At 33.8% G+C, this 25,223-nt stretch overlaps 1 protein-coding gene across 2 annotated transcripts; it reads right to left on the reverse strand.

Moving 5' to 3' along the window:
• Positions 1 to 2,072: 2,072 nt before the first annotated feature.
• Positions 2,073 to 24,657, reverse strand: LOC131061689 (uncharacterized). 2 transcript variants are annotated; one of them, XM_057995507.2, is made up of 12 exons: positions 23,490 to 24,656; positions 22,817 to 23,019; positions 22,481 to 22,678; positions 21,011 to 21,082; positions 20,298 to 20,393; positions 19,154 to 19,233; positions 18,928 to 19,003; positions 16,232 to 16,442; positions 14,134 to 14,330; positions 13,868 to 13,976; positions 3,097 to 3,186; positions 2,073 to 2,983 (listed from the first exon to the last, which is right to left on the reverse strand). In XM_057995507.2, exons 1-12 carry the CDS (start codon positions 24,055 to 24,057, stop codon positions 2,190 to 2,192), a joined length of 2,694 nt encoding a protein of 897 aa, XP_057851490.2. In that variant the 5' UTR covers positions 24,058 to 24,656; the 3' UTR covers positions 2,073 to 2,189. The 2 variants fall into 2 exon arrangements, with proteins under 2 accessions (XP_057851490.2, XP_057851491.2); XM_057995508.2 differs by lacking the exons at positions 18,928 to 19,003; positions 19,154 to 19,233 and having other exon boundaries at positions 23,490 to 24,657.
• Between the last annotated feature and the right edge of the window lie 566 nt (positions 24,658 to 25,223).

Here is a 25,223-nt window from a genome sequence, read left to right on the forward strand (position 1 = left end):
TTTGATGTGTCTTTAAGCCTTTTGCAACTCTAAGAAGCCACACCCCATCTTTTAAAGACTCTAGAGACCTCTATTTTGACTCTAGTGTCTATAAAGTAGTTTGTTCTTATGGTATCCCATAAATAGGTGAAATTGGTTGCTCTTTTAGCACTATCATCAAAGAGCACAATGCAAACATCAAACATGAGCATGTCCTCAAATCAGACCTAGTCGACCACTTCTCCTCTACCAAGCACCACATCTATTTAGAAAAAAATGGAAATTTTGTCCAAATAAGACAACTTCTTCAAAAGAAAACTCAAGGAGGCCATAAAAATCAACACTCACCCTTTTAACGTTATATGTATATGTCATTTATCGTGAAATGTTATTCAATATATATTTTATTGTTTTATGTCACTTGGATTAACATGTGTCAAATCTAAATATGACACATGTATACATGCATACATGCATATATACCAGAGTTCCCAAACTCATCGTGAGTCAGGCGAGTTTGCCGAGTTGACGAGTCGAGCCAAGTTTGGCGAGTTTTCACAACTCATGACTCAGGCTTGATGAGTTTTTCTCATAACTCAGGTGAGTTAGGGTAAAACTCGCCGAGTCCGAGCTCCAAGACCCGCGTCATGGCATGTTAGACATGGCAGACAAAGAGGCTAAGGTTGTGGCTATGGCAGAGGAGGAGGATAGAGCACAATCCGACATAGGCACAACTGATGTTGATCATTGTGGCACCTTGCAGGTGGAGACTATGGCTACTCAGTCATCCAAGACTTGTCTTAGGTGCCTTTGTAGGAGGCAGACAAACTACTCTGAGGCTGAGGATGAGCTAGAGCTTCTATTTGATGATTTTATAGTGTCTTTAAGCTTTATTCAATAATGGGTGCATGAAACAAGTTTTAAATCGTTAAAAAACTCTAAATTTCAAGGGTTTTTTTAATTTTACCGAGTCATTGTCGAGTCATAGCCGAGTCACGGGTCGAGTCGGCCTTGCCGAGTCCGAGCTGAGTCCGAGTTTGGGAACTTTGATATATACATACATGTATATGTAGGAATACATATGTCATGTTTATATATTCAGATTTGCATCTTTGTGTTTTTTCTTCTCTTTTAATTTGAATATATGTTTCTATATATCATATTTCTAAATTTAGTTTTGTATTTTTCCTCATTTTCTTCATTGTTCATTTTTTCTTTTTTCTTTTTCATTATTTATTTATATATTTGAATCATATATTATTCATATCTCATTCTTAGTTTAGCTTATTCAAATTTGTTCTTTTTATTCATAATTAATTAATTTTATAAATTTATCTTATTCTTGATCAATGTATCACTAATATAAATTAAATTATTTATTTTCTCTTTCTTTCTTTTTGTCTTTACTTATATATTTCTCATTACTTCTTTTTTATATAATCCTATCTATATGCAAACCAATCCTTATGTATATGTATGTGTGTGTGTGTGTGTGTGTGTGTGTGTGTGTGTGTGTGTGTGTGTGTGTGTGTGTGTGTATCTTCCTCTCTCCTCTCCTCCTCTCCCTCTCTTTTTACCTTGTCTTGGTTTTCAATTCAATTATTCTTCTCCTCTATCTCTCTAAGATCCTGATCCAAAACATTAACACTAAACAAATCTCACACAGTTGAATCCAAAAACCACTTGTAACTATTATTACGAAATATGAAAATTTAATGTCTTTGATCAATAAATTATAGTTCAAATGAAGATAAATTAAGACAAAAATCATGATGTCAAATAAAATTATGATAATTGGTTTTCATAATAAAGAAACACTTGATATTCCACTTATATGTGATAATAAATAAGTAAAAATTAACAATTTATCCATGTTAATCAATTGCAATCATGCCATACTAGAAAGTGATTAAAAGATTCTCCCTATAATTCATATAATTATAGTATATCTCATTATTTAAAGTACAATAATGTGAAAAAAAAGATAAACCTACAACTCAAACATCTTGAAGAGCACCATCAAATATAGTATCATTAACTCAATAATAATACCATAAAAATATAAAATGATGAAAACCAAAATCACCATTTGACAAATGAAATTTAAGTTAATAATTCTTATTACACAATTATATTTGTCTACTAAATTATTTACATATTAAACTATTTTACAAAGGGTACAAACTGAAATAATACTAGGTATAAAATGATCAACTAGTGATATTCAAATACACAGAATATCTTTCATCCTTGAAAGCCAAGAGAGGTGAAAGAAGGTAATTCCTGTTTGAACCAGTAGCAATGAAACTCATGGGATGATATGTGCTCATGCCTGAATTCACATTGAAGCTTACTGCATGGTAGAATTCTGAACTACCTCTCTTAGGAATGCATTTCAATTGAACAGCTTGTTGAACTTGGTAGCTTGTTCCTCCATATAGAAAACAAGAAGGGTGATCTACAGACTCAAAAGATAGAGAATTTTTACTCTTATCCAATCCAAGATGTACTTTGAAAATGCTTGTGCTATCCTTATTTGAAAGGCTATCCTCAACTTTATGTGAAGCAGTCACATTATTGTTTATCCCTTGATGTGCAATAAACATTCCAGGCTGAGGAAAGGGCTCCAAATAAACAGTTTTCCCAACAAAATCCATGATTGAATTTGATATTCTCTCAGGATTAGCAGTATCTACTATTCTAAAAGTGCCATGAGCTGCTTCATCTGTCCCCAACATTGGAAAAGGGTTCATAATTATTTGTCTAAGAGCATTATTGTATGTAAATATAAGAGTGCTGTTTTGTGAGGCATGCATATTAGATATCTTCCTTTCTTGTCCCAAAGTGTATAACTGAGAAGCATAAGAAGTAGGGACTGCTACAATCCAATCAGATAATGAAGATGGATTTTCTAAGTTCAAGTCCCATTCTCCATGACTCATGGCAGCTAGCAAGTAAGGACCAAATAGAATTGCTTGAATAGATTCATATTCAGGACGATCATCTGCAAGAAAAATGTTAAGACTGATATTAATGTGTGCACTTTCTCTTCTAAATCATTGAAAGAGTTTCCAAATTATGAGATTTTCAGATTTGGATATCAATAGACAGACAAACCTTTGATTTTCTCTGTAATGAGGCTAACTGGTAAGGATAGAGATACTTTGTCTCCTGATGTCCATTTTCTTGTAATTGTCAAAACATTTCCTGTAATCCATGAAAACCCACAACTAAATTTGTATTAGTTCTCTACTAGAAGCTTTATATTTGTATGTTTTTTATTGAAAAAATAGGATGAAGAGTTTTTTTTGGGTATATAAATAAAGACATTTGGTGGAGAACATACATTTGTGTCATGTTTTAAAGATTAAATGAATAGATGTTCATGTGGAATAGATCCCTAATAAGAGATTTCTTGATGTAGAGTGCAATGATGGAGATTTTTCCACTTTTGTCAATTATGTTCTCTGATTGTTTAGGAAAATTTATTGTTTATTGTTTGTGGATTCATAACTGTTATGGTAGGTTATTGAGTTTGTTTTCATTAATTTTAGTAGTTGTTTTTAAATACTTCTTTTTTGGGAAACAATTTTGTTATCTAGAGTAAAAAATAGTAGCAGTACTTGTTGATGTGTCATTGAGTTGTAAATATCAATGCTTATAGGTCAGAGAAGAGGGATTTACTAAGATTTGTAAATGTGGTTTTTTTATTTCAAGTTGGAAGATTGTATTAATAATATTTTGTCTTTTTTATGACGTCTCTTTCTATATCTATCATGTTTAATTCTAAATCTATTTTGTATTATCAAGTTGTGGAATATAGGTAGCAAAACATAAGCATAAAAGGAAATTCTATATTATTCATAAAAATAAAAGTAATACGAGTTTACATGAATTTTGTATTAGAGCATCCAAATGTGCTAAGAATAGAGAGTTTGTGGGACAGCCTTAGCTATTATTGAGAGTTATGGCTATTTCTATGGATGTAAAGGTGGAGTTATTTCATAATATGAAAAAGAGGATAATGAAGGCGAAATAAATAAGATAAAAGAAAAGGCAAATGTAAATAAAATACAAGCAAGGAAGTTGCAAAAATTGGAGTTTGAGTTAAAGAGGAACTATGATGGATATTGGAGTAGTATGAGTCAAGCAATAATGAGCTAACAAAAAATATTAAAGAATTGTGAGAGTATGAAAATGACTAATGAGAATAATTACTCATCATGTGAGAACGAGTTGTTTCTAGAGAGGAAAATCCATATATTTTAGGATCAATTGGAATTAGAACCACTGGAATAGGGAAACATTAAATCTTTTGAGTTGGCATGATTACTAGTGGATGGAAGGCTCTTAAATGCACTCTAGAAAGAATTCAAGAGAGAGTTGGATGAATAAGATAAACGTGAAGAGGATGAGGATGAGGATGAGTTGGATGAATATGTTTAGTTATGTTACCTCAAAGAAGGAAAAAATATTGATGGTTTCCATAGAAGAGGATATTTTTTTATAAGATTATGATGAAGAAGAATGTAGTCTATCACTAGAGGGGGCCTAAAATGTCATTGTAGAAAAAATCCACATTAGATATAAAGAAATAGTAGAGATACAAATATTTGAGAGATCTATATTTCATAAAATCATATTGATTGTAGATAACACAACAAATAAGAAGAAAGAGGCATGTCTTAAAAGTCTCATAATTGATTAAAAGAGAAAAATAAAAATATTTTTTACTTGTAGAATACATGAGAATAGTTGAGGAAATGTTTGTTTCTTATAGCTTATTATCTAGTATTGTTGTAAGTATAAAGGAGTGTTCAACAAATGAGGGTAATTCAAATTAAGATTATGCATGTTGTGACCCACTAATTGAAGCTTTATATACATCATGTAGAGCTAGGAAAGGAAGGCATCCTCATAAACAAGGATAAAGCTAAGAAATAATGGCAATAGTTGTAGAGATGTTAAAAAAATCATTTTTTAAGGAAAACAAGAATAGCCTTCAATGGAGAACAAGTGAACATGATTTTAAAGCCATAAAGTTGGCTAAATAAAATATGAGCTAATTGGTAGAAGAGAATGATTATGGTCCAACAAGAGGCTATAAGTATAGGAAGAAACTATGTCAAAAATTGTATAGGTACCTAACATGGTGGTAAATAGTGAAAGAACAAATTGGTAGAAGAGAATGATTATGGTCCAACAAGAAACTAGAAATGGGGAAAAAATTATGTGAATTTGATTTTTCTATAAGTGCACAATCACCATTAGATAAGCCATAAGTGTAACAACACACATCAAATAAGGCCACTAATAAGATTTTCATAGCCCACTAAACCTTTCAAGTCATTGGATCTTGAAATCTATCACGTTTTTGCCATTGGTGAAAGTCAATCCAACTTGGTATAGGGTAGCTCTTAGCATCCATAACCTATGTGGTAATGGCAAAATCCAACTAAGCCCTATCATATGAAGGTATCCATCACATTTTTCATACTAGTGGCAACCAACTAGATTGTAAGATACAATAGATAGGTCCTAATATCTCACTCGCATGGTACTACTGATAGCTAGCTAAACCATGCCATGACCATATTATGAACATTGATCGACATCCTTTACTTCTATGTTACTAGTGAAAGGTAGCCAATCCTTAAGATCCAATAGCACGGGGTATTTTCACTTGCACAATACTAATGAAAACCAACAATTTTCACCCATATTAGACTCAGTTTTGACATGTGGAGTCATCTTATTTCAAACTAATCATAATCTATCTTTCTCTAAGATTCACAAATAATATAAAAGTTGACCTTAATATATGCCACATTAAGTGATCCACAAACCTTTACATCAAGTCTTATAGCTCTCAAGGTCAAATTATTGACACACAAGCAACACATTGATCTACAAGTGTTGGACTCTATTCAAACACATATACATAAATAGATACCAACTTATAAAGTAATCAAGTACATTCATTTCATTCAAAATTTATTTGGGAACATATTATTATAAGATAGAAATCAACTCACTAGTAATTTATTAAATGAGGTCAAGTACCTATGAGTATATAACATTTGTATATTATCAATCATACGACTTGTCTGTACATTTATCTACTAAATAGATATAAAGGAAAAATACCCAACTATATTCAATTATACTTATTATTAAATAACCCATAGTTGCAAAAGGCAATGATAAGGAACTCCAATACATATTTAAAGAAACAGGCTATCCAAACTTAATAAGAATCATTCATGCTATGAAATCATAATGGATTAATGCAATATTATCATTAAATACATGTGGGTAGGTTTCCATAACTCAAGCATAGCCACGTCATGACCAAGTGTATCACATCCTTCTTTCTCCAAAGGATAGACCTCACTAGGTCTTGAGACTTACCTATACCCTTCTATGTTGGTCAATGATCTAAGGCATAAGGTCGTAGTGTTCAATATATGAACTAAAATTATTTAAATTCAAATAATGTTTAAGACATTTTTATACATTCATATCAAGAAATACTATGACGATAATGAATCTAAATGTTCATCCTAGATTGGAGTAGATTTGTTAAATTGAACATGTAACAAAGCTCAAACTAAATAAGCTTAATTTAGATCAATTAGCTTTCAGTTGGTCACATATATATAGTAGGACATACTAATTGGAAGGTGAGATCACTTCGACATCTATAAAAATTTAGCCTCAAGTTGGAGCATACAAAAGAGAGAAGGTTTATCAAGTTTAGGAACAACCATTAATCTTGGAGCTATTCCCTAAACCCTCCATTGTGGACTTGGGTCATGTGGTCATCCTTCCCCTAAGGAATACCTACATACTTTTCTTCCAAACTAGATTGAAGTACCATGTAGTTTTCCTCCCTTCAATATCTCGAGGAACTTAAACATAGGCTCCTATACCAAAGGTTCCATAACTAGTCAAATATTATTATTCATGGGAGTGAAATATAATGAAAACTATAACAAGAAAACCATAGAAAGGTTTAATGTAACAAACCACCATTTAAAAACAAGGTTAGAGTTCACAAAGTTTCATTATATACTATCATATCCCAACAGGGTTCCTTTAAATGGATCTCCACTAATTAATAATATTTAATAGTTGGCAAGGAACACTAATTAATTTCACCCTTTAGAAAGCATCTACTAAGGAACTTCAAATGACACCAAGATATCAATTTTATACCTTTACTATTGTATTGTTTAATTAAGCAATGTAAACATACTATAACCCTTACAAATTTATCCTCTCAATACATAGGTTGGGTTGATTACTTATAAAAAAGAAACAACCATATTGTGACTAAATTACATAACTCTCTAATAGCATCAATCAATTGTGGCACCTACTCTCTCTCTCTCTCTCTCTCTCTCTCTCTCTCTCTCTCTCTCTCTCTCTCTCTCTCTCTCTCTCTCTCTCTCTCTCTCTCTCTCTCTCTCTCTCTACATATATATGGCAAGCTATATAACAAAGAGTATATGAATTATTTGACAAAATGCCAAAATAATTTATATATGGCATCGACAAGGTATATGAGCAAATTGCTAAAATGTCTCAAAGGAGTATTAAAACACAAGGGACAACATGCCTAAAATATGATGATAGTGATATATATTAAGGATAGATCGCTGGACTCCATGCCTTGGTCACATAAAGCTAGATCCTATGTGGAGAGTAACATAGTGGTGGAACCACCTAGTGTAGGTTAAACTCTTTACTTTGCAAGAAAGTATTGGAAACAATGTTCATTTCTCCTCAATAATCTCCATGATATACTTTCTTCTGGGAGATTAAAAAATGCTATACATTTTTCAAATGTATAAGTAAAGACACTAGATTATAGATAGGGACATAATCCACCTGATCAAAGAGATCAACACCCAAATATCATCATCTAAACACTAATACCAAAAAATCCTAAATAAGGAGTCACAAGTAATGTAACCAAAGATTTCCAAAACATACATCTCTAAGTCAGCTCCTATAGGGATGCGTTTCTCTTCATTTTTGTGTTCCCTATTTTGGTGTGAATCTATCATCACCTTTTTCTTGAAGCAACCCTATTTTTGGGGTGTTTGTTTTGTTAATGGGCTGGTGGTATTCTAGCTTCTTATAGTGTTTTTTCAGCTTGAAGGTGGTAGTTATAGGTAGGAACTGATGTGGATTTTGACACAACTTAATTTCTCTATAATAATTTTGAATTGCTAAAATGATGAGATGGATTATACCAACAATTTTTTGACTTCTAAATAACTACTTGTTTGTTTCTTTTTGTTCTTTGTAATTCTCTTAGAGTCAGTTTATAGGGCAAAGGCCTTATCTACATCAATTTTCAGTATCAAATCAATTCATGATTGCCAACAAGGGAGATTGCATCAATTGGGGAACAAGGGAGAGGGGGAATGCAAGACCTCAAAGGAACATTGGTGAAGTGCTTAGAATATTGGAGACCCTTTAGGCATGATTAGAATTCGACAATTTTAAAGAACTAGAAAACTTGGAGAATGTTGCTAGGATATCAAAATCTATGGAGAGACTTATAGAATCTTTGACAAAACAAACTTCCAAAGTAAGGGTGGATATTTTTGAAAAAAAGTGAGCTTGACCCTAAATTTTCTTAGAATGAATCTAGGAATTAGAAAATTAATTTGAGATGGAAGACATAGATGAAGATGACCCAAAAAGACTAAAGATCATTGCTTCCAAGTTGCCATCACATGCAACCCTATGGTTGGAAAATGTGCAAAGTAAAAATTTGACTTTACCTAAGATGTGAAACATCTGAGAGCTCGATTCTTGCCCTTAGATCACAAACAATTTTTTTTTACCAAATTTTAGAATTTAAAACAAAGAGAATAGCTAGTGCAAACTTTATAGAATAAATTTTTAGGCTTCAAACTCACACAGACATATAAAAAAGTGAAGAGAAAGCGACAACTCGATATATAAATGGATTGAAGTTTCAATTGCAGGATGATATCACATTAGGAAAAAATCTTCTAGTAGATGAATCTTATAATTATGTTATAATGGCAAAAAAACAATTGAACTAAAAAGGCATATTTTGCAAGTAATTAAGGAAGAGAAAGCTGCTCCAAACCTATCAAAGATCAAGAACTAAAGGGTTATGCGAAGCCTAAATTTCGTAATAGGAGAGGCTTTAGTGGTAGAGGATGAGGACATACACCTTTCAAAGAAGGGAAGCCTCTAAAGTGTTTTATTTGTAATAAGTCTCATAAAGCTATTGATTTCACTCAAAACCTGTAAAAGGACAATGGTGACTCAAGATGAAGGACCTTTAATCGAATAAGTTGAGGCTGAGTCTAAAGAGAATCTAATGTTGAGAAGAGTCTTAGTCCATAGAGACAAAGGAACTCCCAAAGTTGACTGGAGGAGGAATAGTGTCTTCCAAATGAAGTGTGAATGCAAGGACAAATTGTGTAAAGTAATCATAGATGGTGGATCTACTAACAATCTGGTGAGTGTAGAAATGGTTGACAAACTACAACTTGTTTGCATTCCTAAGTTTAATCCCTATAAGATTTCTTGGCTTAAAAAGGATCATAGTGTGCTTGTGGATGAATCTTGTCACATTGTGTTCAAAATTGGTCCTTATGCATATGAAGTTCTTTATGATGTGTACCAATGGATGCATGTCATCTATTGTTGGATAGGTGTTGGCAATACAATAGAAAAGTAATCCATTATGGTAAACATAATACTTATGAAGTTGAGCACAAAGGTAATAAAACACTCTTGAAACCATATAAATGAAAGTAGTGGAAATGTTAGCCTCATCACTTGTATCCATAAGATATAAAGAGTTTTGCACAAAGATCAAGGAAGCAATTTTTTATTTACTATGCCTAAGAGAAGAAAGTGGGCCTCGTAGGATCCAATCCACTAGAGGTGCAAAAATTGTTAAAAGAATATTCCAATATCACTCCATTAGAGTTGTTGGTCGGTTTGCCTCCATCAAGAGGTATTACCCATCATATTGACTTTGTGCTAGGATTGAAACTCCCAATTCAAGTAGCACATTGATTATCTCTAAAAGAAAATGAAGATATGAGAATTGGCAGGTTACTCCCCACAACCCACAAACAACTACAAAACAAATGGGCAATGGGGATCTATAAGCATAAAACCATTACATCAACTTCCCCATCTTTGAAAAGTCTAAACCTCGTATTTCAAAAGAACCAAACTATGTTGCCACCAATATAGGGGCGTGAACCTTTTAGTATGTATGCTATCAAGGTATTCTCTTGGGATTCTTGGGCACAATCTGAGCTATTGCTAAAGTTTACAACCCTGATTCTCCTAGTATGGGGAGTCTAATGCCAATTCCCCAAAAACTCCTAAATCAACAATTACACCCAACAACCCATGAACAACTACAAAAAAACAATATAGTTGGGTAGTCATAATTGCCAATTAAACAATTGTTCGTTACCAACAAGCTAATCATACAAGACTACTAAATCATAATTGAATACCTTACTTTCACTACCATGCAATATCTTTACATGTAAATTACCAATAATAACAAACACAATCCATACCATTGAATATATAAAGACTTCATAGGAGAAAAAAATCTTGTCATTGGCTTTAGTCCAATGAAAGGAGGCCTCCTAAAAAATTTAGTGGGTTTTGGTGAGCTTTTTTAGAGTATTTTAAAGTGGATTTTCCCATGAATTTTATAGTGTACTTTTAGGCTAAGGTCACATGGGAGACTTCAAGATCTATTTTAAAGGAGCAAGGGTTCCATAAAGCAAAGAAATGCTACAAGATTAATTAGAATCAACAATAGAAACCCCTACTTTTTAATTAAAAAATTGAAGGGCGGGACTAGAAATTGCTCACCAACTTAGTTTTTTTGCCACTTATTAATCATACAAAGTTTTAAAAATTTTATCGATTATTTTTTTAAATTATTCTATATATATTTATTCTATTGAATTGAATATGCTAAATAATAAAATTCATGAGAACATTAGCTTTCATTAATTAAAGAGTTTAAACTTTTACACTAGCTTATTTCCAACCCTTTTTTTGACACTCTAAGGCTGGGTCTCATGGAGGGGGGCTTCCTAAAAAATAGAGCTAGAACTGGTGAGATTTTTTAGGAATATTTTAAAGTTGACCTAAACTGGTGAGATTTTTTAGGAATATTTTAAAGTTGACCTAAACTGGTGAGGCAATTTCTAACCCTAGTCTTAGGAATATTTTTAAGTTGACCTAAGTTGGTGGGGCAATTTCTAACCCCAACCCATTTTCATCTACTTAAAATTACATGCCTAAAAAGTAGGGGCTTCCTTAAAAATAGAGCTTGAGCCCCCTCTAGTACAAAAAAGGGCAAGAAAGAAATTGTCTAACTAGCTTAGGAATATTTTATCATTTATTTACAAGCTTGCTTAAATTTAAAAGTTTAAACTTAAGATGAGACTGCAAATATCTTTAAATTTAGAAGCTTAAATTTTTAAGTTGAAATACAATACAAAATTCATGAAATAAAATATTCTATAAAAAATTCATGAAACCTTTAACTTTAAAATATTCCATAAAAAATTCAGCCGCTGGAACTCTAGCTTTATGTTTTTTAAGAAGCCCCATAATGGTCATAGATTGATGGGTTTCTATAAAACCCTCCCAAAAAAATTCTAATTAATTGTGTTGTTTTTTTCTTAACTTCTCGATATAAAAGCTATTCTGGCTCCAAAATAGACCTTTGGTACACAAGTTTGGCTCCAAAATAGACCTTTGGTACACAAGTTTAATCAACTCGTACTACTGTTTTGGAGCCAGAATACCTCGATATAATTTCTGAAAGCCTCTATTAAAGGCTGAAGCGATTCTGGCTCCAAAACAGACCTTTCGTACACAAGTTTAGTCAATCCGTACTACTAGTTTAGTCAATCCGTACTACTGTTTTGGAGCAATAATAGAAGCGTACTCCATTAAATGGAAGCCTTAATTTCTTCCCCTCGTTGTTTGACGAGCTGCAGATTGTCCATCAATGGCAACACAAAAAGACGGAGAGGTCTGAGATACATGCAATTGCATAAGGCCCTGAAAGAAGGGGCGTCGAGGCGCACTTGAACTGGTAGGCAACATGCCTCTAGAGTGGTAAGCATGCATAATATTTTGCATGCCTAACAAGAGCTGATCTATTCTAGCATTTTCCTGCCCTAGGGCTAATTATGCTCTTTCAAACGAATATAGTGATCAAGAATATCCACCAAACTAAGGATGCACTCGGGAGTCTTGTCCCAGGCAGCGACAAGGCTTTGGATTTGAAGTGCGCGAGTGTATTGCTATACCCATTTTCTGCTAGACATCTCTCCATGATGAATACCACTTGAATTGTTGTTACATTCCCACTCCCCACTCCTACCTTCTTTTACACCATCCGTCCTTCAGATGTAATCTTCTCCTCTCTCAATACCAAACGACTTCGCAAAGGCTATAATGCGATCACGCCACTTCCCCTCTTCCCTCCGCCAATTCCTCCATCCGTAATGCTTTAATGGACGTTCACCAGCTTTCCATTTGGTGGTCCATACCGTTCTCTATCCCTTCTGTCTTAATGAATTTTAATGTCCTCAACTGCAGGTCCTTCTTCTTTGAACCATGCAGCTCATGCTGTTCTATATCCCTTCTGTCGTAATGAATTTTGATGCCCTCAATTGCAGGCCCTTCCTCCTTGAACCTTGCAGCCCACGTCTCATTAATTCCCCTCCGACCCCCCACTATCGACCCCTATTAATTTGGAATTTTTCTATAATTTATTATCCCAACCTACAACAAAAAGGGATGTGACACTGATATAGTGGAAGGGCATGCCATGGTAGTTGGACTCTTTAGTTCTTTCAACCAGAAGTTCAAAATTTCTAAAAGATGTGGAGGATGATGTGGAGTGACATTAATGCAGATCCTTCCACTTCTGTCAATTTTGTGCTCAGATTGTTTTAGGAAAATTTATTATTTGTGAATTCATAACTATTTTAGTAAGTTATTTAGAAGTTTGTTTTCACTAACTTTACCAGTTCTTCGAAATTGCTGAGTCTTTAGGGAAACAGTTGTTATTTAATATGTTTGAGTCAAAATAGAGGTGTTGCTGATGTCTTTTTGGGTTGTAAATAGCAATGCTTGTGGGTTAGATAAGAGGGAATTTCTGAGATTTGTAATTTTTTTCTTTTTCTAATAGAAACATGTTTTTCTATATTTTTTTCAAGTTGCAAGACTTAATGATATGTGCTCCATGTCTTCACGGTGACATCTTCTTCCCTGTCTACTGTGTTTAATGCTAATTCTGTATTGAGCTGTCAAGTTGTAAAAACAGAACTAGCAAAACAAAAGTGAAAAAATAATTTCTGCATAGTTTCAGAATAGACAAAGAGTGTATACACCATTGCTACACCATAAAGAAAGTGCTTGTAATTTCTGAAACAACAATCTAAATTGGCAATGATCCCAAGACAACGTCAGCAAACCACACAAACACCTCTAAGAGAAGGATGCTAATGCATGAACCTGTCTACTGCTAATGCATGAACCTGTCTACTTGCATCCCAAAGCTTGTCTGAATTAGCATTATCGTTTTTATTCATATTTGTTATTGTACAACTAAATTTCTTGCTCTAATCTTGTAAGAAGAAATGTCAACATCTTCCATAATTTTTTTAGTTGATTGTAAGCAATAAAATTGCTTAATTATGCTGTCTTGCTGATGTTGCAAAATACTTGTTTTCACTATGATTGCCTTAAGGGGATGAGTGCAATAACACAAAATGATAAAAGGAAACATATTTGTAAGTAAAAGCCATTATTAACATAGGATTCTTGCTACCTGGATATGGCAAGGATAATTCTTCAGAGTTGAGCATTGCCCTTGCACTCCCTGTTGTCCAAAATGGTATTCGAATATTCACAGTAGACTCCTCACTCTCCATTGCATCCTTCCATTTCCATGACATAAATCAAAATATGCAATGTTAGATTGGAAGTATCAAAACAATTTCCATTTCAGTTATATTTGAAACTGAACACTCAAATTGCATTCCATTTAAAACCAGCATTATTTTTAGAATAATAAGATCAGTAATTAAATAATACCTTCAATGCAGAGAACTCCACTGACACTTGAAGGTATGGATCCATTGAAGATGGTTGTTGAACTAGTTGCTTCAAAGCAAATCCAGTTTCATCCCACGTCAGTGTGCTATCTATGAATTGAATTATATACAAACTAGGGCTAGCGCCTTTCTCTAGGAAGTATATGGAATCTCCCAATTTAGCAAATGATTCAGTGGCTGCAACAGAACAAAACATAATTATATACCTTCCAAAATAAACGATGATACTTAAGTTGCAAATAAAATCAGTGGCCACCATTATACAAGGGACGAACAAACAGTTAAAAGTATTGAATATTATAAAAATGTTATGTAGCAATTAAAATATTCCCTAAATTTACACTATTATAATAATAGGTTGAGAAAAGTTCCTCTTCTAAGGGAAGCACCAACATTCTAGTATTTTGCTATGTTCCCCCAAGTTTTGGGTGGGACGGCAGGGGACAATGGGACAAGTTTCCGGTACGGCAATACTTTTGGGCCATTTTTCAGGAGACGGCAGAGGACGGCTATTAAAAAAAGGGAGATCTTTAAAAATATAGAGAAATTTCAAATATTAATGTCATCAACATTGATAAAGTATTCATCATAAACATTGTAGAAGCTTAATACATAACATTAGACTTGAATTCTGATTTCACATAAGAATTGACAAACAAATTAACAAAATTCAAATGCTTTCATTGTCAATGTGCATACATATCATATAAGAATTATAACAAAATGCCCAAAGGCTCCAAGTCTCAATAATAAAATAACAAAAACATTGAAAATATATTGTTGTCCCTAATCAGCAGATGCAACTGGAAGGTCTGTATCAAACTTGGAGCTTGACTTTGATACACTGCTAGTCTAAGGGGTTGTCTCAGGCAGTGGAACCCCGAGTCCCTGAGTTCCCAAGTCAGGGTTGGGGATGAGGGTACCAAGGTAGGGGACGCGGCCTTGGGGAACATTGGTATTTTGTTAAATATATGCAATGGGGAACTAAGGTTTTTTATGCATAGGATAACAAAATAACAACTGTAACATACAAAAGCATGAGAGTGAACACAAGTGGCGTGCAAATTTGTCCAAGCTAAAGCCATTTCTTTCAATGACACTTTGCTACTGTTCTTCCCAGTACACACAACAGACTTCAAGGTGAGTCATCTATTTGCCAACAAAATAACGATGGCGTATAACTGGATGTTTCTTGTAAGAGGGTAGTCAATCGTCAACACAAAGACATGGTGAGAAGAATGCCAGATGGTATATATGAAGATGTTCCTATTCATGTATATGTTCTAAAATTTGATGTTTGCTCCTATCTTTAGGCATATTGACTCTGAGTCTGATGTCCCATTTCACTGTTTTCTATTTCTGTAATGGACTTCTCAATCACATTGTCCTAGAACATATTCCTGATTATAATTTTTTAACCATGTATTGTTGGGAATAGTGGGGGTGCTGTTCGAAGGGCCATTGAAGTACTATCTATTTAGAGAAAATATTAAATCTATAGGTCTGAAATTTTTACAACTTATACAAAATCCTGTATCATTAACACTAGTGTTTTCCAGCAACCTTTTCTCTTCCCAATTCTGTTTGGATGAACCCGACCAACTTTAGGAGCCCCTATGGTCTTCTCTCAATTGAAACGAGAGAGCCTTTAGGCATTCAATTGAAGATGAAGCACTCTAGGTTGGAGGCCTTCATTTTGTTGGTCGATTCCAAATAATTTATGCTCTGCACAAATAGGGAATTAATGCACATTATTAACTAGTGAGTTTTACTCCCCCATACAACATCTAGTTTCAGCCAAACTTTTTAGACTTGAAAAACAGATGTATGACTTCAATTCAAGCTTAAGTGTACTACAAATGAAATATATCAAAAGTTTCTAGAACTTTTTTGATTGATTTTTAAATACAGAACATGTACAATTTTATGCTACACAAAATAATAGCAGCCATACTTTTAAACATGGGATATTGTCATCAAGCGATGCAGCAAGACTAATGGAATACTTTGTGATATTGGGTACACACAAAACATTTACCAATAAAAGCATTCACTGGGTAGCTGAAAAAGAATACTACCTGTGCCATAGCAACACCAAAAGGAATCATATTTTGTACCCCAACCATGATAAGTGTGAGCCTTAGAAACCCCTGGTGCTTGGGGAAGCATGTAAATCATCATCCCAGGTTCTGTGCCTCTTTGGATGCTGAGCACACCATTTGTTAAAGCACGCTCATAATAGTCCGCATACACCATATCTTTAGTCCATCGAAACAAATTACGAGCAACCTGCACCCAACAAAGAAAAAGGGTGTATTCAATAAAATCAAATATAATATATCTCAATTATGATGTGCGTTACATGATTTAATCTGCATTTCCTTCCCAAGTGTGGAACATACAAGGTTCATGTGCCATACTGATAAACTAAGATGCAAGCTACATTCACATTGCATAATAGTTTAAACTTTAGAAAACAAAAAAATGTAAAATAGAAAAAGTAAATGACAAATTTTTATTTTCAAAATAATAAGGTGGTAGATCAGCCACAATGTTCAAACATCAAACAGAAAATAATACAAGAAGATACAAAGAATATGAGAAGTAAACCTGGCTTGATAAAACTAACTATGGACATTCATAAGAAATATTGATGAGTGGTATATATTTCTACATGTTTGATCTTGCTAAAATTTGACTATTTTGAAGATATAGCAAACTCAAAACAGTTGTCCCAGTAGAAGATTCAGAAAGGAAAGAATATACATGACTAAGAGCCTTCTATGACCATGAAATATGCTTAAGCCTTAAAGCCTTAAACATAATCAAGAAGGCCACAAACTGGAATAAATAGAAATAATGTTTAATTATGGTAAAGTCTCTTCTACAAAGACATAATCGAACTAAGAGCTCACAATATAGAAATGAGAAGCAAAGGTTAGTTTCATATATGCATTCATTTTACTTCGAAGAACTCTAAATAGTGTCAAAAAGTTAATTCACAGCAGAGACCTCAGAGTGGAGCTAAAAGGTTCATTCATGACAAAAAAAAATTGAGAAAGTTTATCCATTTTATCTTCAATAACTGAAAATAAAAATAATTAGTTGATTCAAAACAGTAAAATGGGAAGGAAGGTACACCTTTGTTCTTCACATATCTATTCTCTTTGATCATTGCAACAAGTGGATAGGGAATATGAAAATCTGGCTATTGAAGTCAAAAAATAAATAAATAGACTTATATATCCTAAAATCAATTTAAGTAACAATTTTACGAAAAAATGAATTTTCAAGACTGCACACATGAGTGGGAATAGGAGCTGGAGTGGGGGTTTCAAATCCTTTGAGAGTGGGAAGACCTTTGAAGATGGGGAGGCTGAGGATGAATTAGATGACAAAGATGAGGATGGTTGGGCTAGCAATTGCGATGTGGAGGAGAATGAACTACTACTATATTTATTGCTGGTGGTCAACTTGAAGGGCCAATCCCTTGTGGCTGTTAGGTATGACTCCATGGTGGACCTCAATGTGCCTTCAAGTAGCCATCATTATTTGAGCTTGCATAGAGGTTTTCTTTCCTTAGCAGTTTCCCCTGTTGTTCTTCTTGTCAAGGATTCTGTTGGAGATGTGCTTGTTGAACATGTGAATGTTGGGGATGCGTTTAATGATGGTGGGAGTCTTAATAGGGCTACGTCAGGGTCCAAAGGGGTTTTTCTATTGACACACTTAGGGATCTTAAAAGGAGGTGTTGATGAGGGTTTCATTATAGTTAATTCGCCTCATGCTTTTGGTATTGGTGTTCAAGAGATATTGGGTCCCAATTAATCCTTTCCTTGCAAACTTTCGCTCTGAACTTGCATTTTGTTTTTGGCCACAGTTTGGCCATGGAGGAGTGTGATGTTAGACCTATGATTGAAAAGCAGAACCAGTGATTGGTAGTTCTACCATGCATGTGCCTATTTTTTATCAAGAAGTGTCCTTCCCCTTGGAAGGTTTATGCACTTCGCTGAGGATTCCTGATGCTATTTTTGACAAAGCTTTTGCTTGTATGGCGAATGCCCTCATTGGGAGGTACTTAGGCTCTCACCTGAATATAGATTTTTTCTATAGCTAGGCTCTTAAAAGATGCATATATCTGGTTAGTTTTAGGTGTCTGCCATTACAAAAATTGCTGAACCAACAAATAAAAATTTAACAAAGAATTGAGGATAGAACTGAATTGCTTCTCTGCTGGCCAGAGTAGATGGAGAAAATAAAATAGCATATAAATGGAAAATTATATTGACATAGGCACATGATCCATTAATCTAAAGTGATGATTGAAATGAAAGGGCTTGCAATAGTCACATGGGAAATCATTTGTGACATTTAATCATATCATGTTTAATTTTGAGATTCAACCCAAATGCACAATATGAAAGACAGCAGAATTGGAATGGAAACGTATCTCTATTCCTTTGATTGTTTGAATTTAAAAACTTACTATAAGACTGAAGACTATTATATAAATTCTTGTTTGTCTTATTAGATTTATATAAAACATTTTCAATTCTAGATGAATTCCTCTGGTCCTTTGGCTAATGCCTGACGCCAGTGGTTTAGATGGAACTGTTTACCAAAGAAAACAACTAAATATTTTGTTTGCATTCAATTATTAAATATGAAGAGTTCATTATTTCTCAATTAATATCTCAAAAACTAATACATTGTTCTATTCATCTTGTCAATACATGTGTGAACTTGCACTCCAGAAAGGGAGATGAAAGATTTATACCTTCAACATGTTGTAAGTAGTACAAGACTCTTCATTCTCAGTGCTAAGTTGTGTAGCAATTCTTTTTGGATACCTCCTTCAGAAAACAGCGATGAACATTCAATAAACATAAACTCAAAACAGAGGAAAGATCACTTTTTTATAGAAATGGCATATTAGATACGTAGGTTAATTGAACACAATTCAATTGTGCATTAAACCGTTAAGTGATTTTCACGAGTCTTACCAAAATTCATCAACTGATGTTCCACCAGTTGCATAGGAATGCGATGAATTAATGATATCCATGAAGAATGTGCTAATATCCTGACAAAGTAACGAAGTACAAATATATCAAATAAAAACTATAAACTTCTCCAAAGTTTGATTAAAATATTGAAAAAACAGTAGTTTATTCATGAATAAGATCACATTGATCAGGTAAAAATTATGTTTGAAGTTATTCTGATCATTGTAGGTCAGTAATGTCAGATAGAAATGGAACAATCTTTCACAGAAACTTAGTAATAGTTCTGAGACAGGATAGATTTTTCTCTACCAAAATCACAATTTTAGGACACAAACCTAACATTCAAGCAACAAGGCGGAACTATTGAACTGGGCATTTGTTGCTACTATTTTTTGCTAAACATGCCTAGCAGATCCAGCAACATGATGAGAAACTAGTAGATGGTGTAACATTTTTCTTTTTAAAATTTTTAATATCATTGAAAATTAGGAAGTGAAGTTGATTAACAAGAGTAGACATATTCAATGCTAACAACATTACAAACTAGAGCTTTGACATGATTGTGGGTCAATTCTTTGAGGGGTTGATAATCTGCAAGTTTTTATAGATGTACAACATGGGAATTAGAATGTGAGGTAACACCAAAAAATGACTTCCAATAGTTTGAACTTTGTACAGAGAGTTTACAAATGATTTTTTCAGACCCAGTAAGCAATAGGCATGAGAAGCTATTTGCAATAATAGGCTATAGCAGACATACACTAGACACAGGAAGTACTATACTGTTAGTAATAAAGGTGAGCTCAAGTGACTTTGAATTGATGAAATCTGTTTGACATGCAAAAGGCTACTCGTAGCGACATTGCATTTGCCATTTGAATTCCACTCTACTTAATTATCATTGACTTAAAAGGTCAAATAGTTAATATCAATTTTACATATCACCCACACCAAATGTAGTAAATATTTATTCTATTTGTATTGCCCAAAATTAACCTTTGACTATTAAACTAAATGATGCTTAAGAATAACCTTTGAAATCTATCCTAGACTGAAGTTTCGTTCCTGATCTTTCTCACATCATTTCCTCTCTGTATCTCTCTCTATCATTTCCATTCAATAATAGAAAACTTTTAGTTACCTTGTAAAGTGAATCACCAACAACCTCATATCGCATTTGGGCCCCTACAACTATAGGAATGTGTGTATTGGCGTGGAGATCTGCAATGTCATCTGCCTGTGAATAATTATCAAAGTAAGCAAATCAGGTAGAAATGTCTAAATTATTACTTTGAATACACAATAATTCATAACAATGCATTAATGAAATGCCAAAAAAATGTATTCATGACAAATTTTTTTAAAAAAAGGAAATGAAACAATTTTGAAAAAAATGATGCACTTCTTTAAATTTTATTTCTTTGTAACTTTTGGTAGTGTTTCAGATTATGCAGTTGAACCACGTGGGACATCTATCTTTTCCTTCAATCCTCTATACTTTTATGTTCATACAATGTTTTCATAATTATCACAGAACAATAATATATAAGCAATGAGGTTCCCAAAATACACATCCTAGCTCTGAAAGGCAACTTCTCTTTGTTCATTCAGAGAAATCGTACAATAGATATCATTCATTGGACAAACATTTTATTAATGCAAATCAGTGATCTATTAGCATATTGTTGATCTACACAATCCTACAACTACACTAAAATAACAATGCGCAACTATCCCATCATAGATGTGCCTACATACAAGCTTAGGTAGACATAAATCAAAATGTGACTTGATGCAAGTTTCTTTCTTAGAAATTTAAATTTGTGTGAGATTTGACAGTGGGAAATAAAATACCTGAACAGCTAGCAATCCTATAAAGCACGGCTTATCAAAGAGGTGAGCAAGCTCCAGATGTTTTTGATCCCCCTGCAATCAAGTTTCATTGTAAATTTAAGATTTAGACTGAAATAAATTTAGATAAAAAGGAAACTGTGCTGAGGATAAGTACTTAATTTAGAAAATTCATACGCAGGCAATGTGCCATGCTTAAAGGACTAAGAGTTTCATTCCTTGGTGACCCAGTTATCCCCATTAGGCAGGCTCCATCATCACCATATACACGGTGAAACATGCATATCGTTTAATGAGGATTAAGGAAAAGCAGCTTATAGAAATCACAGGGCCTATCAAATCATGAAATTGCATCACTGTTGTTATGAGGCCTAGAGTATCTGTACACATGTTTCGTAATGAAATATCTTCCCTGACAAGAAATTGCTAGACGTATTTGAACCGACTATAGATAACCTGAGGAGGATTGGTTGATACCTGGGAGTAATTACAAGGATTTTGCATAGCATAGTTACAGTTAAAACTTTAAAAACATTGAAATCACGAATCGGGCATCTCTGAAATAAATAACCACCCTTATTATTAGATCTGAATTTTCAACTTTCCTTTATGGTTAGTACTGTAGATTGCTAAGAAACACATACATGTTAAAACAACAAAGATTCAACCTTACTACAAAAGAGAATTAAGCGCTTGCATAGTCTGTGCTCCTAAGACCTGATGTTCAAGTTTCCTTTATAGCAGCCGATTTTACCATATAAAAGACACAATACTAGACAACCCTTTATTGAAATATCTTCAGCTGATGGGAGAGTATAAATGGAAATACATCCGTGTTTCACATTTGTTTTGGAAGAAATTCCTGTGTCTTGTAAACCCTCCCTGTTATATTATCAGAAAATAATGCATCTGCGAGAAACCTTATGCGCTGCTTCTTGACTATTTGAAGTTGGTTTTACTCTTACGGTCTCTGAATCATTTTGGCCAATGGTAAACATTAACTTGCAGATTTTTTCAACCAGTGAATTCCACGAAGACCTGTTCCTGTCCAAACATGAAGTATTGCACACTGGTTCACTTTCTTCGTTCCTTTCATCAATTAAAGAACATCCATAGGGTTACGGCTACAACTCAGTAGGCAATTAAGGTTTCTTTCAGGTCAATTAAAAAATATAATCACAAGATAAAACTAAAATAGTTAAAGAATGATTCCTCTAGGTGTTTTCGTTATGCAAAGGCTCTAAAAAATCACCCATGCTGTCTCTCAAAAGGCACGTCCCTCTCAATTGTAACTGGCTTTATAACTTTATACGGAAGCATTTCAGTATCACTTTTATGGGAGTTAGTTGATTGGTACTAGATTCCTTTAGAAATAAGGGAATTTGTAAAAAGAGATTACAACAGAGACTAAAATAAAACTCGTTTTCCACAAATTATTTTTAAGAACTGGGGACACGAGAACAGAAAACTCACCGAATGTGTGTATAGGCGATAGAGAACATCATTCATACCACCAACCTCTTCATTGAGAGAATCCCAGTGCCGTTCTATAGTATATTTCCGTATAACATTTTGAACACGAGTGTAGAAGTAATCAGCCATCCATACGATCATACTTAATGCTTGAGCATTTCCAGCAAATGTATATTGATCCAGCAATCCTGCCATAATCTATACAAAGACTAAAGGTAATAATTTGAAGATAAAAGAAAACTGTATTTCTGCTTTCGATTTGATAGATTTGTTTTGTGGGTAGACCATATTTGCTGAAATGAAACATTTGTCTCTTCTACTTGGGCTAAAACTTACCTTGTGAATAGTATAATAGGGAGCCCAAACAGGCTTCAGCATTTCAAAACGATCGAATTCCTCAGAAGGAAAAGCAGAGAGATAACCCGTCCCCATTGCTTTCTGGCATTCGTAAAGACCAGACACCACAGCTGTCATCTTTTCGCGAATGGCCTCGTTTTGGGTAGCAGCCCATGTCATTGCTGATGAGCTCATGTAATGCCCTGTAATACTAATGGTTAGATATTATAGTGGAACTGAATCCTCAGCAGGTGGAATATGAACAATCTTGCAATATTTTCAAGGACACAGGAATTCACAAAGCACTCAAGCACCACGAGAGAGTAAAAGAACGATAACACATCAACCAGGAGAATTCACCCATCCCAAAATCTAATTATTAATGGCAAAGCAGCTTCAAATGCACCCTCAATCATTTAACTTAAAAAAGAAGAATATGCTATTTGTTATCTTAACTGGATTGTATTGAATATCCTTCAAAGACTTGAAAACAAAGCATTTTAGGCATTACAAACACCAGGAAACTCTTTTCAACCAAACATTCAGAACTGCAGATACACTCCAAACAGTCTACTAGAAATTACAAAATTGCAAGTGATTTTATAGATTCAAAGATGACAAAGAAGTAGGATTAATAAGTTGCTACTTTATAGCATAGATCTTTTCTACTGACCAACAAAATGTCCTCTGAGTTCAACATTGGGAGCTTCCCAACCGCCATAAGGAGTCCCAGGGGTAGGCAGGCCTGCTGTTTTTCTGAAACTCCAGACCAGATTATCCACATCCAGAAGCATTAAATACTCCAAATTAGTGTTCTGAGCAGTGCCATGTAGCGAATTTAAGTCCAGCCGAACATTGTGCAATGGAACCTCAAGCAGAAAATTATTATTTGGAGTATTTGTTTCCATGTTGTATCTCATCCTCCTATACAGCATAGTCCACTTGAATTCCTCCTCAGCAGAGGAAATTTTTTCATTTTCCAGATTTGATCTGTTTGGAGGTTGCAGACGATTCCATTCACTTTCTTCAGTGGGAGTTAAATGGTCATCATGATGATTCTGTGAATTTAACTCTGCTTTCCATGTTCCGTTATGAGAAGTACCCAGAGCATAACGATATGTATGAGACGCCATCTCCGGAGGAATACTGTTTGTGCATAATTTGGGTGGGTCGCAGCATATGCAGTGCAGTAACCCAAATAATATGGAGAGAAACAATCCAAAGTAATTTACAGCAGCCATTGCGATGAAATTCAAACACAACTAAGCAAAAATAAAACAGACTCTGGCATATATTAAGTTGGTTAGTCAACTGTGTAAACAAAGAAACCGATTAAAGAAAGGAAAAGAAAACTGTGATTTATATGAAGTTGGGTATTTCAATTTGCAGACAGAGAAGACCAAAAATAGAGCAATATGAAATGTGATGTATATGAAGTTGGGTATCAAACTGTGCAAACAGAGACTGTGATTTCTGTGAAGACTGGGTATATATACTGGCAGAGAGTGATTAAACAATTCTGGCCTTCTAGGTAAGGTATTCAGAACTTTTAAAGATAGATAAGGAGAGAACAGGCAAGACTGAACTAATTAATTACTACCATACAATATTTGGCAAAATTATGCCACATCCAAGAAAAGTATCAGTTGATTGAATCTACAATCTAAACTGGAATATAAAATTTAATGAGGAATGAAGTATGAGCAGTCCAAATTGTAATGGAGCTTTACTGGAGTGAGGGAAATATATAGAGCAAAACTGCATTAGTGTGGGTTATGCAGTGAATTTAAAAGGAAGTGAATTAAACTGCTGAGTATAATATTAGGAGAGAGTTTAACTACAACTTCAACACAGAATTTTATATATGACGGTGATACTGATCAGTTTTGAAGATTGGAAAAATGAAATATCTTGTTATCGGGTTAATTTTTTTGTCAAGGCTTTAAAAATTTGTGCAAGAGTGTTTTTCTTAGCTAGAAAGACTTGAACACAGCAAATTTAATATTAAAATGTTATTACAAAATAGATTCTTCTTTTAAAGTGCAAATGGAGCTAATTGACAAAGTAAATTGTGTCTAGAGTGAAGGGTAGTATATTATTATAATTATTTTTTTAGATATAGGTATTTTTAGTGAATTTTTGTAAATCAAATAATTTTATGATGTCACATCAATATATTTTTTTTGTTGAAGTGTCTAAAAAGAGCAAAATAAAATAAAATAGAATGATTGTTGTACATTAAGTCATATTTTGTTGGTGCAGATGTGGTATCACATGATTTGTTTCTATTTAGATCTAAAGAATTCATTTCATTTTAGGTGTACTCATGATCAATACTACCAACTTTCGAGTCATAATTACTAGGTGTTATTCTATTACAAATATTAGGGTGTTAAATCAACAAATA

This window comes from Cryptomeria japonica, chromosome 8, assembly GCF_030272615.1.
Source record: "Cryptomeria japonica chromosome 8, Sugi_1.0, whole genome shotgun sequence".
NCBI lineage: Eukaryota > Viridiplantae > Streptophyta > Pinopsida > Cupressales > Cupressaceae > Cryptomeria > Cryptomeria japonica.

Excerpts from the sequence above, each read along its gene's own strand:
- LOC131061689 (XM_057995507.2), bottom strand. The coding sequence starts at position 24,057 with ATGGCTGCTGTAAATTACTTTGGATTGTTTCTCTCCATATTATTTGGG. Across the intron at positions 13,977-14,133 it reads TGGAGTTCTCTGCATTGAAG|GATGCAATGGAGAGTGAGGA; the intron begins GTATTATTTAAT and ends TGGAAATGGAAG. Across the intron at positions 2,984-3,096 it reads CATTACAGAGAAAATCAAAG|ATGATCGTCCTGAATATGAA; the intron begins GTTTGTCTGTCT and ends TTTTTCTTGCAG.